Below are 20,040 nucleotides of genomic sequence, written 5' to 3' on the forward strand. Positions count from 1 at the left end.
CTGGGCGCTGTCCTTCAGCGCTCTACCTCTTGAGCCACTTCCTACCTGTTTGTTTTTAAAGGCTGTCCTTTATTGATTTAACAGAAGTCAAATAAAGAATTTAGTTCTATCTTACAGTAGGACTTATCTGGTCTTCTAAAATGTCTTTTTTTTTTTTTTTTGTTACTGTTGATTCTAAGGCCAGAACTCACGGTCTTCTACCCACTTGCTTGGCTCTCTTGTTCATGGCCTTCACTCTAGTACCTAAGCTACAACTCCAGTTTTGCTTTTGCTGCTTCTTTTGGAGATAAAATATTGCAGGTATTTCTGCCTGGGCTGGCTTTGAACCATGATCCTCCAGACCTCAGGCTTCCCCAGTCGGTAGGATTATAGGTGTGAGTCCCTGGTGCCCTGCCCTAGTGTCACCCTTGCACTCTCAGTTTAGCAGCCATTGATTTTAGGAAAACTGAACTGATACTATCATCCATCTATTTGCTTAATTTAAAGGCTTCTCATATTTTTCAGTCTACATAGTCTGCATGGTCATATCCTCCCTCAATTTTTTTCTCCATTTGGCTACTACCACATCCCACTATAATCTCCCTCCCTCCCTTACTACTACATGCTCTGCTTCCTCCATTTATTGCTCTTTGCATATACAGTCCCCGTCTTAAATCATTTCTCCTTTCATCCTCAGATCTCAGTATAATCCTTACATGTGGTCCTATCTAGTTGAAATTCCCCAATGTTCACATGGCACGATTCATATCACTTTCATATTATTTAATCAGTTTTTATTTTATCTCAGGATTTTTTTTTCTTCTAGCAGACTTAAGCTCTATGCTCTATATTTTATTTAGCATAAACGCACATAGGTGCGTTCTCCACCCTCATCATTTGTGCATACATGTAGTGTTTCTATAAGTGAAAAATCAAAGCAGCAAATATAGTCAAGAGCTTAAAAAGTCTGTACCAAGGTTGAGGGTATGACTCAAATGCTAGAGCACTTTCCTAGCAAGTATGGGTCCTTGAGTTCAAACTCCAATATACCACTTGCCTCATATGTACAAGGCCCTGTGTTCAACCCTCAATACCAGACACAAAAACAATGAACAAACAAACAAAAGAGCTGGGTATGGTGGTACAAGCCTGCTAGGCTAGCACAGATGAAGGCAGAGATTTAACCGTATCTCAAAAACAAATTAAAAAGACTCAAAAGGGGCTGGGAATGTGGCTCAGTGGTAAGAGTGCTTGCCTTGCATGCAAAAGGCCCTGGGTTCAATTCCTCATCACCACATAAGCAGAAAAAGCCGTAAGTGGTGTTGTGGGTCAAGTGATAGAGCGCTAATCTTGAGCTGAAGAGCTGAGGGACAGCACCCAGGCTCAGAATTCAGGTTCCATGACTGGCAAAAAAAAAAAAAAAAAAAAAAAAAAGACTCAAAAGGATTGGGGACATAGCTCAAGTATTAGAAGACTTACGTAGCATATACGAAGGTCCTGGGTTCAAGAGTTCAGGCCCCACGACCGACAAAAAAAAAAAAAAAAAGACTCAAAAGGATCAGGGACATAGCTCAAGTGTTACAAGGCTTATGCAGAAAGCACAAAGGTCCTGGATTCAACCTCTAGTACTGTTCAAAACAACAACAAAAACCAAAACACAGATAAAGCTGTACCATTCAATGTAAGAATGGACATTTGAGAAAATTCATTTCCTCCACTATCTTACCTCATAAATATTTAGTACTTCGAATTTTTGCTGATGTCATAGATGAGTAATGCTAAATCACCATTTAATTTCATTTCCGTAGCAGTTTATTACTTTGTCTTATTATTCAAGTTTCAAGGGTAAAAAAAACACAAAAACTCAGCTATAATACATCCTGTAGTAAAACAACTTATAATGAGCACAATGGACACTCCAGTCATCATCCTATAAGCAGCCACTACTGAGGAAGAAATGTCTACATGTTAATGTTTCCAGGAGTACTTGAGAACAAATAGTGTGCATATAGAGAAAAAAACAAAAATTATCTTCTTTCATTTTCTGGTATAATTCAAATACAGTCATATTCAATATAAATTTTTGTTTGTTTGTTTGTTTTGGGTCTGGTCGTGGGGCCTGAACTCTGGGCCTGGGCACTGTCCCTCAGCTCTTCAGCTCAAGGCTAAGCATTCTACCACTTGAGCCACAGCGCCACTTCTGGCTTTTTCTGCTTATGTGGTACTGAGGAATTGAACCCAGGGCCTCATGCATGCAAGGCAAGCGCTCTACCACTGAGCCACCTTCCCAGCCCCTCAATATAAATTATGTTAAGATGAACTATATAACTTGAAGGTATGATTGGGAGGGGGAAAAATAGGAGGAGAATGGTGGAAGGGGTGACACCCATGAAGAGGAATTAAAATCTCTACCTATATACAACTACTTAAAAATAAATAAAAATAACAAACAAATAACAATACCAATAAAGAAACTACATGTACATTTTGTGGGGGGAGTGGCTCTAAGATTTGAATTCAGGGCCTTATACCTGCCAGACAGACAGTGTACCATTTGAGCCTTACCCGTAGCCCTGTTTCTGTTTTAGTGATTTTTTTCAGGCAGGTTCTCCTGCTGTTTTGCTTGGCCAGGCTCTGACTAAAGTTCTCTTAGCTATGTTCCCAAGTAGCTGGGACCACCTGGCATGCATGCTAAGACAAGGTCTTGCTAACTTATTTCCCCTTAGGCTGGCCTCAAAACAGATCCCCCTAATCTCAGCTTCCTGAGTAACTGGGATTACACTATGCATTATTAGGTGTAGCCTTACACTTACGTTTTTGATTAACTTAATAGAAAAGAAATGACACTGTGATTTGATGTCTTATAAATTCTATTGTTTAATTTTCTGTGTCCTATGATCTTTAACTTACCCGTTGTGTGTGAGGATTTTCTGGCTCCTGCCAACCTCCACTAGCTAGAAAATAAAGAAACATTAAACAAAAATATTATCATCTTTTTTCATAAAAGTTGTCTGAAGGCCATGGAATATAACTTTAAAACAAAAGTAACAGTATTTCCAAAATAATTCTAAAAATTTTCTAGTAACCCCCATGCTTAAAACAACTTTTTTCTTTAAATAAATTTGATAATAATAATAATCACCATGACTCCTACCCACTACTACCACCACCAACAGCATATGGACAGCATTGTGTCAGGTACTTGATATGTAGAGTGTTAGCCTTGAGCAAAAGAAACTCAGGGAGAGTGCCCAGGCCCTGAGTTCGAGCCACAGGACTGGCAAAACAAACAATGATCCTCTCTGGATCTTTGCCTTCTGAGCAGAGAAAAACTGGGGTTTGAATATAGTTAGGCCCTCTCCCTTCCTAGGTAGATGCTCTATCACTGGAGACATATTAGGCCCCAAAATGAGACTACCTTGTTGAAAATAGTATTTTTCTTCTTGTAAGATATGGCTGAATTACATCTTTATAATTACATTCATAGTTAAATAGATCCATATGCCCATTTATATTAATATGAATACATCTTATATTACACAAAGCCATACGGCCTTAAGGCAACGTCTGAATCTTTTACCTAATTGTTTCTTTAGAACCGGTAATTTATTCTAAAATGCAATTTGGGAAACTAATGATCTTACTACAGTTTTCTCTATACATTATGGAAAAGTGCTTATAAATAAGGAAACAGATCTAACTGAAATGGTTTCAGGGCTTCTTATACACCAATGACATCATGGAGGAAATGGAAATTATCTGTGTTCCTGGTATTCAATTATCAGTTGGAAGATACCCTTGGGGAGACAGGTTTTTAGAAGCCACAGTAAGTTTTAAAATTCAGAAGTACAAATTTTTAGTCTTCATGGTTCATAATCCTATTCAGTTATAGAGTAACCAACTATGACATCTATCTGGATTCTGAGCTTTACTTCTTTTACTTGGTAAAACGAAACAAAGTAAAATATAGAAAAACACTGCCTTAACTCATGGTATATACTATACACCCCTGAGGTTGTTCTTAACATTAAACTTAAATTCCTGGCAAATCATAACAACTTATCTGCTATATTCAAGTTAACACATTCACACACATTTGTTGGTACTCTAAAAACATGGAATCATTATTCTAATAAAAATCATAAAGGCTCTGGGCACCAGTGGCTCTTGCCTGTAATCCTAGCTACTTAGGAGGCTGAGATCTGAGGATCAAGGTTCTGAAGCCAGACCAAGCAGAAAAGTATGTGAGACTCTTATTTCCAATTAACTACCAAAAAAGCTAGAAGTAGAGCAGTGGCTTAAATGGTAAAGTGCTAGCCATGAGCATCAAAATTTGGGGACAATGCTCAGGCACGTAGCTTAAGCCCAAGACTGGCACACAAAAGGAAAAAACAAAATCTCAAGGATTAGAGCTATAGCTCAGTGGTAGAATACTTGCCTAATATCTAGTATGAATGAGGTCCTGAATTTGATTTGCTATACTTCACAAGAAGAAAAAAAAAAATCCATCAACAAACTTTTTTTTTTTTTTAAGCTGATTCCCTTCCTCCCTCCCTTTCTTGTTATTTTGTGTGTGTGCCAATAGTTTGGCTTGCATTCAGGTCCTGGGCACTGTCCTTAGCTTTTTCACTCAAGGTTGGTGTTCTACTATTTGAGGCACAGCTCCAGTTTGGCTTTTTGGTGGTTAATTGGAGAGAAGAGTTTCATGGACTTTCTGCCTCTGAGTAGCTAGGGTTACAGACATGAGCCCCAGAAAACTGGCAAACTCTGTTTTCAAAAGAAATACAACTAATTGTACAAAGCCAAAAATATTTATCAAGAGGCCAAGTACTCTAAACTAAAAGGAAACAGCAAAATCAATGATTAAAAATGATGAATGTATTTTTATATATATTACACACACACACACACACACACACACACGCGCGCGCGCGCACATCACATCACATCACATCACATCACATCACATGTTAATTCTCAGGAATAGGTAATTAAACATGGAATTGCTAGGCAAAAGATGAAAACACTTAAGAGGTCCTCAAAATGATAATGTATAAAGAAAGCTATGATCTGAATTTTTAGCTAGCATGCAATATAACCAGAGTTTCCCAACAGATCAAAGTTGAACATAATTCAGCATATTTACAGAACATTTTTATTTCTAGTTATGAGAACTGCTGCTCATACCCTTTTGTAATTTTCCTTCTGATTATTTTCCATATTGATTTACAAATGTTCCTCAGTTGTTTTTTTTTTTTTTTTGTCAGTCTTGGGGCTTGAACTCTGGGCCTGTGCGTTGTCCCTGAGTTCTTCAGCTGAAGGCAAGCACTCTACCACTTGAGCCACAGTGCCACTTCCAGTTTTCTGGTGGTTAACTGGAGATAAGAGTCTCACGGGCTTTTCAGCCCAGGAGCTTTGAACTGCGATCCTGAGATCTCAGTCTCCTGAGTAACCAGGATTATAGGTGTGAGCAACTGGAGCCTGACCCTCACTTTTGCCTATTCATCTTTAGTCTGTTATACATGATCCAACCTTTTCCTTAATTTGTCATTTTTATCTCCTAATTTTGTCCATGTTCTAACATCAATAATGACAATTTTTTTTTGACAATTTTTTATGAAGAGTATTAGCAGTTTCAATTTTAGCAAAGTATCAGGAGTGTTAATAGTAACAACGCATTTTGAATTTCGGTCCCACTACTGTAACTGGTTACAGAAACAACAGTCTAGGGACAGTTGCAGCACGGATTACAACACATGTCCAACTCCACCTCACTCACCTGCAGATTTGTCTGCCACGCCCACATCTCTAGATGTCCAGCGACAAAACCCACAGGCAAGGTAATAAGCTTTCTTCATGGTGGTTTTAGCTGGGTCATCTGGAAGCGGTGTGGAGATGCTCGTTGCACGGGTAGAGAGAGTATGAGTGCAGCCAGGACAGTCAAAGCAGTTGGCGCACCTGTGACATGACAGACACAGCACTTGTTCAAAGAATACTTACTAAGCACCTCACATGTGACAAGCCATTATTCTACAAGTTAGAAATTCAATAGATAAGGGTGACTTGAAAAATGTTCCTGGGGACTCAACAATTTGAACATTTCAAAAATATTTTTGTTTATCTTAAAAAAAAAAAAGCAATTGCCACCAAAGCTCAAGAAGAATTGGAACCCAATTTCATAGAGGGTCACTCTTTTAACAAGTGAAGTTTACTAGTTAACTTTAGAATCCTAATATGTAGGGCAAAGATTTCTAAGAAAAAGATATCATATCTGATGCCTTTGGAGAGGACTGACTGATGATAAAATGAGAGACGGAGTCAGGAACGTTAAGAAACTATGAAACTGGATTTGTGTAACAGTTACTTTAATTGCTGTCTCAGAGTTGAAATAGATACCAAAATGTTGTCAAAATGAAGTAGTTTAGAAGTGGTATACTTTCAGGGTTTTTGTTTTCTTCTCAGATGCTACTCTTCCTATCCTTCAGCTAACACTTCCCTCTTAGGCATTCTGTGTCCTGGTGATTTTAATTCTCCCACCATCTCAGATGTTCAAGCTTTTACCTCAGACTTACAATATTTCCCATCTGGGAGTTTTTTGTTTGTCATCTGGATATTATCTTCAAATGGAGGTAGTAATAGTAACCACCCCAAGGAGATAACTCTGAGGATTAAATGATAAAATTAATGTGTAGAAAACATACAAAACAGTATATGGTTATCAGAAACTGTATTTGGGGCAGGAAAAACAAATAATAGTGGTACATCCATGAAGATGCTGGGGTGTGACTGGAAGCAAAAATGACTTTCACACCAAGCTAAAATGCAAATGACATCCAGTAGCAATGAGCCCATCTTGAAGCCAGATCTTGGCTTCTAATACCATTCTCCAGCAAACGGAACCATGGCTTCTTTGAAAAATGGCTACTTCTAAGACTGAGTCAGAAAAATGTACTAACCAAGTCTGGAGTATCTTACAGTACTGGAATAATCAAGCGCTCAAATTAAGGAGAATACCACCACCTTCTGACCCACAATATTAGAGGTATATTTAAGGGCTTCAGGTATAAACTGAAAGGGCTCCCAATGTCCAAATCTGGAATCCTACGAGCAAAAGTAAGTAAATAAATAAGGTTGTATTAAATAATAACAAAGTAAATGTATTGAACTTGGGAGGCTGACTCAGGATGATTCTGAGTTCAGGACCAACCTGGGCCATATAGCAAGACCCTGTTTCAAAATAAAAACACTTAACAGAAACAATCCCAATTCCCCCATATATACATATGTTTATGAGTCCATAGTCTTTTTTTTTTTTTTTTTGGTGGGTTGTGGGGCCTGAACTCTGGGCCTGGGTGCTGTCCCTCAGCTCTTCAGCTCAAGGCTAGTGCTCTACCACTTGAGCCACAGTGCCACTTCTGGCTTTTTTCTGCTTATGTGGTGCTGAGGAATCGAACCCAGGGCCTCATGCATGCAAGGCAAGCACTCTACCACTAAGCCACCTTCCCAGCACTAGTCCAGTCTTATAAGTAATTAAAGAAATAATTAGATCTTCCATGAAAAAAATCAACCTAAATAATTTATGCAGAAAGCCTTCAAGGAGAGGAGAGTCTAACTCCCTCTCTAAGTATGGACTTTGATGGTGATTTTTCTTTTCAAGACTATGGCTCAGAAAAGGAGGTGAAAAGCTATGCATGGTGGCCCTGGTCTGTAATGTCAGCATACAGGATGTTCAGACAGGAAGATCTGAGGATTCAGGCCAGCCAAACCCTGTCTCAAAAAATCAGGAAAAGAGGGAGACAGAATATAAACCACAGAAAACAAAGGAGATGGCACTTTATCTCTGTGGCCCTCTTTCCCAAATTCTCTGGTCTGATGAGAAAAACACCATGCAAATACTTATTGAGGGATATTCTATAAAATACCAGTACACCTGAAAACCATCAAAGACATTAAAATCAAAGAAAGTCTAAGAAGCTGTTGCAGCCAAGAGAGCCTAGGGAGACACGACTAATACAATGTAGATTCTTAACAAATAGGGAGAGTGTGGGATAAATGGGAACTCTGCATGATCTTCACAAGTCTTACTTGTAAACCAGTTATGAACTTATTAACCAATACTGGTTAATACAGAAAATTTATTTTAACAATTCAAAGGTACTTTGGCACTGATGATGCTAAAAAATGAAAAGAGGTGTTGTTGGTTTATTTTTTTTTAAAGAGTCAACTCCATGTGTCTTATTAACAGCTATTAAAAAACAGTCAAGAGCAGGGCATCAGTGGTGGCTCACGCCTATAGTCCTAGTGATTCAGGAGGCTGAGAGCTGAGGATCGGGCAGGAAACTCTGTAACACTCTTAAGTCCAATAAACCACCAGAAAACTGGAAGTGGCACTGTGGCTCAAGTGGTACAGTGCTAGCCTTGAGCTAAGAACTGAGGGACAGCACCCAGGCCCAGAGTTCAAGCCCTACCACCATCACCACCAAAAACAGTAAGGAAGGAAAACAGTAAAATTGATCCTGTTCTTACCTATTTTTCTTTAATTTAGCTTCAGCTGATGGCATATTCTCTAAGCAACTGGGACAATAATGGGAGTCCACCTAGGAAGAAATAAAGGGGGAAAAAATCAGTGAAGACGTCAAGTTTAACTTGTGTAAATGACAAGTAGTGAAAGGTAAAATATGTTAAATCTCAGCAGAAGGCGAGAAATCACTTATGGGGGTAAAAAAAACCCAAGTGAACTGTTTTAGGCTTATGGTTTATTTTTCAGTTACCTTTTGTTTTGTTGTAGTTTTTTTTTTTTTTGGGTCCTGTCGTGGGGCCTGAACTCTGGGCCTGGGCACTGTCCCTCAGCTCTTCAGTTCAAGGCTAGTGCTCTACCACTTGAGCCACAGCGCCACTTCCAGCTTTTTTTTTTTTTTTTTTGCTTATGTGGTACTGAGGAATCGAACCCAGGGCCTCATGCATGCAAGACAAGCGCTCTACCACTGAGCCACTTTCCCAGCCCTGCTTTGTTGTAGTTGTTTGTTTTTGACTCTGCATTTAAATTTTTCCCACATATTTCCTATCTGATATTTTTTGTGTATCTCTCCTTGATTGGTCTTTTGTCTTTTAGATGGTTACCTATTCCTGTTCTACCCCTAGAACTTGCTGGACTAGTGACTTATTGCTAGGGTTTTATGTGCTAGCTGTGTTAAAAGTTGTCTATATAACTTAAAGTTTCCAACTGAAGTGCTCTATAATCTAATGAGTAGATGAATAACCCATAAGTAAAACTGTATCAAGTATCTTCCTGTGTAGTTCAGCTTTGGGCAGTACTGGGGATTGAATTCAGCACTTTCCTCTCCTTTGACAGCACTGAGTCACACTCCCTGTTCCTAAAGGAAGATACCAAGAAGTTTTCTCATTAATGAGCTAAAATATTTACTAAGCCTAAGTTAATATAATTACAATGGCAAGCTACGGCCAACCAATCAGAGATTTTTAAACAACAAACTAACAACATAATTTTACTTTGTTGTTGTTGTTGTGCTGGTCCTGAGACTTGAACTTAGGGCTTTGGGACCGTTTTGCTTAAGACTAGTACTTCACCACTTAAGCAATTGCTCCACTTTCAGGTTTTTTTTTTTTTTTTTTTTTTTTGGTAGCTAATTGGGAGATAGGAGTCTCACAGTCTTTCCTGCCTGGGCTGGCTTCAAAACGTGATCCTCTGCACTTCTCAGACTCCTGAGTTGTTAACATCACAGGTGTGAACTACCAGCATCAGCAATCTTACTATCTGTAATAAAAACACAGTCTAAAAGTTAAATTTACTGCATTTTTTAAGGTCTGAACGATCCAGGCAGATAATCCTTAATAGTCTTTACTCCTATTTATAGAATTCTAATCACATGCAGATATTCACTTGAGCATAAATACTATGGTGGACACTGGCTTCTTTGTCATCTGCTATAAACAGGACCAATTTGAAAAGATGAATAAAGTTGCTACTCAAAACTAACACAGTATTGCTAACTAATATTTTCATTGACAAACATAAAATGTAAAAAATATAGTTCATTCCTTCTTACTTTTCAAATTGTTTCTACCTTCATGTGTGGCTTAAGAACCAGGTTTTCCATTAGAGCTTTCTGCACTGCCCTAGTTCTCAGAAGACTCATCTTTTGCAAGATTTAATAGACTACATATTATTGATACAAACCAGGCTGTAAAAGATGCTGGCACAGACAAGAGTTATAGTGGAAGAGGTCCTCAGAGATCACAGAGATTCAACTCCATAATGCCCACCCACATCTAAAAGAGAAAAGTCCTGCCAAAAAGATATACTTAAAGTGCTAATGGAGAGTACAAGAAAAAACATATTGAGAGAATATGTATATATTCGGTATATATTCTGATATATACACTTACATATAGTGCATATATAAGCATAGCATTGATTTTTCATGTATCATTTGCTTTCCTTGACTATCTCTAATATTCTGAAAAGTATTGCCAATAAAATAATTATTGTGTAAATGGGTTATTGTACAGGATGTTTTCACAAGTACTTTTAACGTTCTATAGGATCTTTGGTAAAATTTCCTGAGTCAGGCTGTTTAAACTAAAGATCTGATCCACCCTCTCTCCCCCCCAAACTTCTGTTTCTTACAACACTGTTTCTTTCTTTCCCTGTATTTTCTGGGAAGGATAAAGAGCATTAAAAAGCCCTACCGCAAGCAATGAATACTCCCGTTATTACGGTAAGTTTCAGCTTCCCTAGACTGTGAGTTAGTCAGCAGGAGTAAATGCTGTTTCTCGACATCAGCAGTAACTCAACACTTATCTTTTAATCAGTGAAAGGAACGAGTTGTGTCAGGTGCTTGCGTTCCGAGGTTCTGTTAATTTGCTGCTTTCTTGCCGACTTGGGTGGTCTCAATTTTGAGCACTCCTACTTGCACGCGCGTTTGTGCCTGTGAACACGGCGCCATTGTACCCCGGGGAGCGCTGTGCAGGTAACTCTGAGGGTCCTCCTTGACAGACGGTTCCAAGCCGGGTTTACCCCCCACCCAGCCCCGCCCTGCCCTGCCCCTGCCCGCAGCAAGACGAGGGCCCAGTTCGGGGCAAGTCGAGGCACAACTTCCAAGAAAGGCAGGCCAGGAATGGGGAATGCCTGCCCCTTCCTTCCACCAATTCTGGAAAGTCAGACATTTTGGCCCTCCAGCGGCCTTTCTCCCGAGCCCACCCCGATGAGCAAGCCCCACAGCAGGCGGCCGGAGTCGAAGTGCAATCCGCCCACCCAGTCGCAGCAGTGGGACCCGAGCCTCCCAGTCCCACACAGGCCGCCTCTCTCCCCAAGTGACAAGTCATTAGCAAATTAAATCCCAGGCACAGTTGAGTGACGGGAGCCACAGCCAGTCAGCAAGCTAGGAAAGTGACTCCCCGCCTCCGGCCGGCGGGACTTCCCTACCGGTCGCCGTGACTAGGGCGAACCCCCCACAGCGACACACACCCTTTCCAGGAGACGCCCCCTTACCTCGTGAGACACACATTCCAGCGACCGTAGCTCGCTACAGTAACGGCAGAAGTAGAGCTGCGACAGCGGCGCCCGAACTTTCTTCTCTCCCTGAACCAGGTAGAGAACTCGCTCCGACTGCAGCAGAGACGCCATCTTGGGGAGGGAGGAGCCAACGGCGCTCCCGCCGCATCACGTGACTCAGATCTCCGATTCCACGCCGCCTTCCGTACGTCTTTTACGCAGACGTTGACGTAAGATTCTTGATCTGGTGGGGCTCCCCTCAGGGTTAAAATCAAGCGGCTCATGCGCAGTTGGGTTAGCAGGTATGTGGGGCTGGGAAGGTGTCTCAGTGGTAGAGTGCTTGCCTTGCATGCATGAGGCCCTGGGTTCGATTCCTCAGAACCACATAAGCAGAAAAAGCTGGAAGTGGCGCTTTGGCTCAAGTGGTAGGGTGCTAGCCTTGAGCAGAAGAGCTGAGGGACAGGCCCAGAGTTCAGGCCCCATGACCGACAAAAAAAAAAAAGAGAAAGGGTTAGAAGGTATGCATGCATATATGTATGTGCGTGCATGTATGTGTGTATATGTATGCGTGCATGCATGTGTATGTATGCATGTATGTGTGGGTGCATGTATATGAATGCATGCATGTGTATGTATGCATTATATGAATGTATTCATGTATGAATGTGTGTGGGTGTATTATGCATGCATTTATATGAATGTATTCGTGTGTACATATGCATATACACACGATGCATGTGTACATGAATGTATGCATGTGTATGTGTGTGCATGTATGTGTGGGTGTAAGTATGTGTATGTGTGGGTATATGTATGTGTGTATGTATATGTATGCATGTGTATGTATGTGTGGGGTTATGTATGTATGCATGTATGTGTGGGTATATGTGTGTATGTATATGAATGTATGCATGTGTATGTATGTGTGGGTGTATGTATGTGTGTATGTATATGAATGTATGCATGTGTATGTTTGTGTGGGTGTATGTATGTGTATATGTATATGAATGTATGCATGTGTATGTATGTATGGGGTTATGTATGTGTATGTATATGAATGTATGCATGTATGTGTGGGTGTATGTATATGAATGTATGTGTGTGTATGTATGTGTGGGTGTATGTATATGTGGGTTATGTATGTGTGTATATATGAATGTATGCATGTGTATGTATGTGTGGGTGTATGTATGTGTGTATGTATATGAATATATGCATGTGTACGCATATGTGGGTGTATATATGTATGTAATGAATGTATGCATGTGTATGTATGTGTGGGGTTATGTATGTGTGTATGTATATGAATGTATGCATGTGTATGTATATGTGGGGTTATGTATGTGTGTATGTATTTTCTCCTACCCTCGGCGGATCCTCCAGCATTTTAGCAGGGCCATACTCAGTCCTTTCTAAAATATAGATTCATTGGTCAGACCCAGAGGATTAGTGCCCGCCCTTTCTTGGTTTCTTACAAAAAGGAAAGTTGGTATTTTATTTACTCCCACCTTCTAGGCAAAATTCAGACAGAGGGGAGGTCTCCATAAAGCTGACTCACCCCAACACTTTCTTCCGACTGTCTTGCCTGTGACTCTTGCTCCCCCCCCAAAAAAAACCCCTTTCATGTATACCTCATTTGAAATGTCCTAGTGAGTTCCTGCACACAAAGGCAGTATGTCATTCATTCATTTCTAGGTTTTGCATTGTTAGCATTAAGTGTAAGTCTATATTGTTGGCCTACAGTAAGTGTGATTGGATGGTGAAAGGAAATTAATGCAGGGAACAATGTTGGCAGGGGTCATTATTTTGCTAATGTGTAAACTAAGGCTTACAAATACGCAATGATGGCCTGAAGTAACAGGAACTAGATTCCCTGTTGCCTGCCATCATGTCTGAGCCTTTCCTTTTTGCCAGTCTTGGGGCTTGAACTCAGGGCCTGGGCTCTATCCTTGAGCTTCTTTTGCTTGACACTAGTGCTCTACCACTTGAGCTGCAGCTCCACTTCTGGCTTCTTCTGGTGAGATAAGAGAGTCTCCTAGACCTTCCCGCCTGGACTGGCTTTGAACCATGTTCCTCAGATCTCAGTCTCCTGAGTAACTAGGATTATAGAACTAAGCCACCAGCATCCTGCTTGGGTTGTTGTTGTTGTTATTTTTTAACTGTATATATGTTTTTCTTTTCTTATTTGGTACTGGGGATTGAACCCCGGCTGTTACACTTACTTGCTAGGCAAGCACTTTGCCATTGAGCTTCATCCCAGCCTGTGCCTTTCCTTTTGTACTGGTGTTGTATTATTTCTGACATCTGACATCTGACATTGGTGATCCAGCAGAAAGGGAACAAAATATTTCATCCCAGCTACCATGGAATCTGAGAACTGTGGTCTGAGGCTGCCTATCTTGCAAAGGTGCAAGAGGCCCTAGCTAACAATTGGAAGAGAGCTTGCCCCAGTGAACACATACATACAAGAACTGAAAGCTATGAATAAACATTTACTGAGAACTTGTTAACTTAAGGAAACTGTCAAAACTTTACAGATATTTTCTCATTTAATTATCACAAAACTCCAAAAGACAAGTAGTAGCATCATTTCAATTTTGCAGGAAGAGAAACCATGGTTCAAGTGGGTGCTAGTGGCTCATGGTTGTAATCCTAGCTACTCAGGAGGCTGAGATCTGAGTATTACAGTTCAAAGCCAGCCTGGTTAAGGAACTTCCTTCAGACTCTTTAAATTTTTTTTTTATTATTATCATTAAGCCATGAGACTCTTATCTCCAATTAACCGGAAGTGGCACTGTGGCTCAAACAATAGAGCAATAGCCTTGAGCTGAAGAGCTCAGGGACAGCATCCAAGCCCAGAGTTCAAGACTCATGACCACCAAAAAACAAAAAACAAAAAAACCATAGTCCAGAAAAGTAGTGACTTTTCCTAAGGTTTCTAGAGACTCCAGAGCTTATACATGTTGCCCCTATATAATGCCTTCAGCATGTTTACAAATAGGATGATATTATACATTGCTTTCATATGAATTGTCTCACAAATTATGTCACTTTAACAATTTAAGCCTAAAAGTTGTTAAATTTTATTTACTTTGATTTCTTGTTTCCCAAGCAAACAGCCTAATATTTAGTTTCATAGGTGGACTTTGTACTTATGAATTAATATATTATTATATAGTACATTTGAAGTTATTTCCTTCGAATGAATTCCTTGGCCTAATGCTTTATAAGTTAGCCTCTACTAAGTGAATAGCTTTTCCTACCTTAATCTCCCATAGTAAAATTAAGTTCTAGCCTGTAGTTAGAGAAGCTGTAGACTTGAACTAACCCCATGTAAAACAGATTTTTGGGGGAGGGGGAAGGAGGACTGATTTTGAACAATTCAATGGACAATTAACTGGCCCTATGATGTGTCAGATATGGGGAAGTGACTAGGGATAAATAAAACACTGTCTGGGCTGGGAAGATGGCTCAGTGGTAAGAGTGCTTGCCTTGCATTCATGAGGCCCTGGGTTCAATTCCTCAGCACCACATAAGTAGAAAAAGCTGGAAGTGGTGCTGTGGCTCAAGTTGAGCTGAAGAGCTGAGGGACAGTGCCCAGGCCCAGAGTCCAAGCCCCATGACCAACAAAAAAAAAATAAAAACAAACCAAAAAACCCCTACCCTGTCTTCTCTCAGGGATCAGTCTAGGCCCAGAGGAAGTGTTCTTCAACTGTGGTTGCAGATCAGGAATTAACTTGAATTTGCAATATTCCCTGTAATATAAGTTACCATATTTTTGCAGCTGCTCATGTAAATCTGGAGTGCAATACACCAGAGCAGAAAAGGTGGCATTCACAGCTTGATCAATAGTGGAACCAGCAACTATATCTGTCCTTGGGGCCTGTTTCCTACATACATGTATGAATCCTTTGAACAGTTCTGAATTTGGCCCACAGAAGTTCTGAGCAGACTCTGACTGGGCAAAATCAAGGAGAAAATGCCAGCAAGGATCATCAGGGATTTTCTTAAGCTGGAAACAGGCTATAAATGCAGATTAAAGAAAAATCCAAGTTGGAATTTCTAAGGGAAGACCTAAGGAATGTAAATTTATAGCAAATTTCCTGGTAAATTTCCTATTCATTAAATTGGACACCTTCTTTTTGGTAATCATTTGTTTAATTTACTGTCTTTGACCTTGAGTCTTGTCTTTGCTTCTCTTTGGTAACACTTTGTAGACCTACATCAGGCATTCTGTGGCCATTTTGCTATGGAATGTGAAGAGTCCCGTGGCAGAAAACTAATCACTTTAAAAAGTGATCACTTTAAAAAGCAAAAGAGATCTCTTGCCAAGCTCCTCTTCCCACCTCCAAGAGGCCTGGATTTTGTTGAGGGCAAGATAATGAGTACATTTCTTTTTCTTTTTTTTTTTTTTTAATTGTGAAAATACTGTACAGAGGAGTTACAATTACATGGGCAAGATAATGAGTACATTTATTATCAAGCATTGTAGCCTCCTCCTTTGTTCCCCTTCCCATCCCTTCCCATCCCTCCCCCCCCCCCCCCCGCCCCGCACGAAAGTTGTAAAGTTCGTTTTCGACATAACGACTTGTACATCTCATTGTTGCAATGGGTCCACCTGTATCCCTATTTAAACAATTTGTTTTTCCCCTTCCCCTCCACAAATTATACCGACATCAAATACAGTGAAAGCAGGGGTTATACTGTGGGGGAGGGTGGATTTTGTTCTTGTTAGTTCTATGGGGACCTAAATAACAGACTCTGAAAATTAGATTTGACTTTGGGCACTGATGTCCCAATGCCAACAGAAGTCTCCACACCCAGGCTCACTTTCAACCTTTTTAAAATTTAACAGTATAATTAATACTTCAATACATGCTGGGATTCTTTTGGGAATCCACTTGGCAAACCTGGAAATTAATATTCTGTGTAGTAACCTTTGACTAATGTAAATATTCCTCTCTTCCTTCATTCAGACATTATCTATGTTCCTGATAGCATCCAGGAGGAGCATTCCCTCATGGGACACAATGACAGCTGGGTTGATAAAGTACCTATATACTGTCTTTTTCTTCCCCGATACTGGGATTAGGGGTGGTGTGTGTGTGTGTGTGTGTGTGTGTGTGTGTGTGTGTGTGTGTGTGTGTGTGTGTGTGTGTGTGTGTGTGTGTGTGTGTGTGTGTGTGTGTGTGTGTGTGTGTGTGTGTGTGTGTGTGTACCAGTCCTGGAGCTTGAATTCAGGGCCTTGGTGCTGTCCCTGTGCTTTTGTGCTCTAGGCTTGCACTCTACAACTTGAGTCACAGCTCCACTTGTGGATTTTTGGGGGTTAATTAGAGATAAGGCTACAGATTTTCCTGCTGATTCTGGCTTTGACCTGTGACCCACAGATCTCAGCTTCCTGAGTTGCTAAGATTCTAGATGTGAGCCACAGGCACCTGCATGAGCTCAGTTCTTCATGATGCCTGCTCTCATTTCCAGTTCTGCTTTCTAGTGTGAACTCAGGCTAAATAGAGAATAATGAGCTGAACTGCTAGGTCAAAGGATAACCACATTTAACACATATTGAAAAAGTGTGAACGTTCAAATGAATTTAATACACTCTTCCATTTCCCTGATCTTTTGCTAACATGAAATAGTATATAATCTTTGTCTCTTCCTAGCTTTGTACCCTTGAAAGGCCATTTACAACACTGAGGCTTGTTTCATAATATAGATTATGAAGAATAATCCCTATCTTGTTTAAAAAAATCCCAAAATTATCATGGCTGTGAAAGCACCATAAACCATGAAATGCCAGGCATATGTAAGAAATAGTAAGTACCGGAAGTGGTGCTGTGGCTCAAGTGGTAGAGCACTTGCCTTGAGCTGAAGAGCGCAGGGACAACGCTCAAGCCCAGAGTTCAAACCCCATGACCAAAAAAAAAAAAAAAAAAAAAAAAAAAAAAGTCAAAGAAATAGTAAGTACCTAAATGTCCCAAGTATGAAAACATAGAGTGCTTTTCATTTTTCCCCTAATCCTTCAGAGTCAATTCACAGTAACAACTGGAAAAAACTTGATGTTATGCTTTCGACTAATGAGCTCCCATAGCAAATGCTTGGATTCTCTTCAGTTTTGGAGACCTGGAGAAGTTCTTTGACTATTGCTGGCCATCTGCTAGCACTGCCTTCACCACTCTCGGTTTTTTCGTTTTGAAAATGGCAGTAATCACAGGGTTTTACTGCATTGAATCTGCAATGTCATCAAAAAGTCTACAACAGAAGGGGAAGGAAAAAAGCCACTGTCTCATCCACGTATATCTTCGCCCCTCTTGGCATCTTGACCAGGTGGTGATGTTGGCTAATATCTATTCCCCAAATGTAAACGTGGCAAAGTGTGACAGACAAGCTTCATACTGGGAAAAATCCTTTTTCCATGGTTTTAAGTTGGAAGCTTTCTTTCTTTCTCTCATTTGTTCTTTCTCCCTTCCTTCTTCCCTCCCTCCCTCCCTCTCTCCCTTCTTTCCTTCCTTCCCTCCTTCCTTCCTTCCTTCCCTCCCTCCTTCCTTCCTTCCTTCCTTCCTTCCTTCCTTCCTTCCTTCCTTCCTTCCTTTCTCTCTTTCTCTTTTCTTTCTTTTTCCCCTCCCTCCCTCCCTCCCTCCCTCCTTTCCTTTCCGTTCCCTTCCGTTCCCTTCCGTTCCCTTCCGTTCCCTTCCTTCCTTCCTTCCTTCCTTCCTTCCTTCCTTCCTTCCTTCCTTCCTTCCTTCCTTCCTTCCTTCCTTCCTTCCTTCCTTCCTTCCTTGTCTGTTCTTTTTCACCTGTACCTGCTTCTCTCTCATTGTCATTACATTCTTACTTGTACTTACATGTCTCAGGTTAGGAACCTAAACAGCTACAAACTTCTTAGATGGCTTCTTCCTTTTGATTCTATCCCCTCAATAGTTTTAACAGCTGCCTCTCTTCATTTTCACAGTTACTGTATTAGTTCAAAGTTGTGCCATTTTCCTCCTGGACTTAAAAAGCTTCAGGTTTGTAACTAATATCCGATTTGCTCACTACAATGAGCCAGAGTGGTCTTTCTAAAAGTATGTAATACTTTTCTAAAAGTATGTAATACTCAGGAGGCTGAGAGCTGAGAATCACATTCAAAGCTAACCTGGCAGAAAGTCTGTGAGACACTTACCTCCATTAACCATCAAAAATCCAGAAGTATGGGCTGGGAAGGTGGCTCAGTGGTAGAGTGCTTGCCATGCATGCATGAGGCCCTGGGTTTGATTCCTCAGCACCATCCACGCAGAAAAACCTGTTTGTGGTGCTGTGGCTCGAAGTGGTAGAGTGCTAGACTTGAGCTGAAGAGCTGAGGCACAGTGCCCAGGCCCAGAGTTCAGGCCCCACAACCACTACCACCACCAACAACAAAAAAATTCAGAAGTAGAGCTATGGCTCAAGTGGTACAGTGTACAGTGCCAGCTTTGAGCAAAAAAGCCCCAGTACTGGTACAAAAGAGCAACCCCCCAGCAAACAAAACCCCAAGAAAGTAAAAATCACATTCTGGATTTTTTTTTTTTTACTATCTTGAAGTAGTTGTGCAGTAAAGGTGCCATTTAACAAAGCAGTTTATGAATACAATGCATCTTTATCATTGTCACCCCCTTCAACATTCTCAGATCCCTTTAACCACTCCCTTCCCTTATTTTTCTTAGTTTTGTGGTATATACAATGAATTCTTGACTGTATTCTCTCCTCCCCCCTTCATTTGTCTATCCCTGTCCCCTTTGCACCTCCCCACCCCTTCCATGCATTGTTTCCTAGTGCTTATTTTGTTGGGCTTTTACCTTAGCCTTTCTAAAAAAAAATACTAAACAAAATAGCTATATTATTTGAGCTCTCATAGGGTCTAGTTTCCATCAGTGACTCTCCATCACCCACAGGATAAATCTCTAAAGTCTTGGGATAGTGAGTAAGACTCCCCAGGATCTGGGACTTGCCTGCCTGTTAGTCACATCTTTCAGAAACCTGACACTGCACTCAAGACCTATCTAAATTTTGCTGACCCACTAATGAGAATATGCAGTGCCCTTTTATGCCTTAAGTACCCAGCACATGCAGTTCCTTCAGCCAGAAATAACCTCTCCACTGCTTGCTATTTCCCTCTGTGAAACCATGTCTATCCATAAAACAAGGGACATGGCTATGTTTGCTTTTATCCCACAACCATGTCCTGTTAGAAAACAACTATATACTACAAATTTTAAACTTCATTTTAGAAACAAATCTGTCTTCCCGTCAGGGCATGGAGTCTGTGAGGGCCTGGCTGAGGGCTTGGTCCAGAGTAGGTTCACAGTGAATTATGTTTGATGACTTTCATCTCTGAGCATATTTATTATATGCAGACCTCACTAAATTTTCTAAAGTCTGATAGATACATACATCAAGCAGTTAGCCTGCCTTACCTGCAGATTTATTACACATGATTTTGACCAAGCATGTTCAAAAAGTAATAAAAATAAATAAAAAAGAAATTTCAAAACCAAAAATTTTACCCTGATATGAAGATTTTAATCAATCCC

General features: G+C 40.5%; 2 protein-coding genes across 4 annotated transcripts in view; one reads left to right on the plus strand and one right to left on the minus strand.

Moving 5' to 3' along the window:
* Positions 1-11,641, minus strand: part of Dctn4 (dynactin subunit 4) — a 36,518-nt gene extending 24,877 nt beyond the window's left edge. For both annotated transcript variants that reach the window (XM_070036415.1, XM_070036414.1), the window contains exons 1-4: positions 11,492-11,641; positions 8,506-8,576; positions 5,759-5,937; positions 2,890-2,933 (exon numbers count right to left, since the gene is read on the minus strand). In XM_070036415.1, the coding sequence (XP_069892516.1) occupies positions 2,890-2,933; positions 5,759-5,937; positions 8,506-8,576; positions 11,492-11,626 (429 nt within the window). In that variant the 5' untranslated portion in view covers positions 11,627-11,641. The remainder of the gene's footprint in view (positions 1-2,889; positions 2,934-5,758; positions 5,938-8,505; positions 8,577-11,491) is intronic.
* A 12-nt stretch (positions 11,642-11,653) lies between these two features.
* Smim3 (small integral membrane protein 3) overlaps positions 11,654-20,040 on the plus strand; it is a 52,947-nt gene continuing 44,560 nt past the window's right edge. The window contains exon 1 of one of the 2 annotated variants that reach the window (XM_070036422.1): positions 11,654-11,699. The gene's annotated coding sequence lies outside the window, so the exon portion shown is untranslated. Of the gene's footprint in view, positions 11,700-11,777; positions 11,797-20,040 lie in introns of those variants that run through there. The other variant, XM_070036423.1, reaches the window with a different exon arrangement.

Source organism: Dipodomys merriami, unplaced genomic scaffold, assembly GCF_024711535.1.
Source record: "Dipodomys merriami isolate MVZ:Mamm:240054 unplaced genomic scaffold, mDipMer1.0.p SCAF_27, whole genome shotgun sequence".
NCBI lineage: Eukaryota > Metazoa > Chordata > Mammalia > Rodentia > Heteromyidae > Dipodomys > Dipodomys merriami.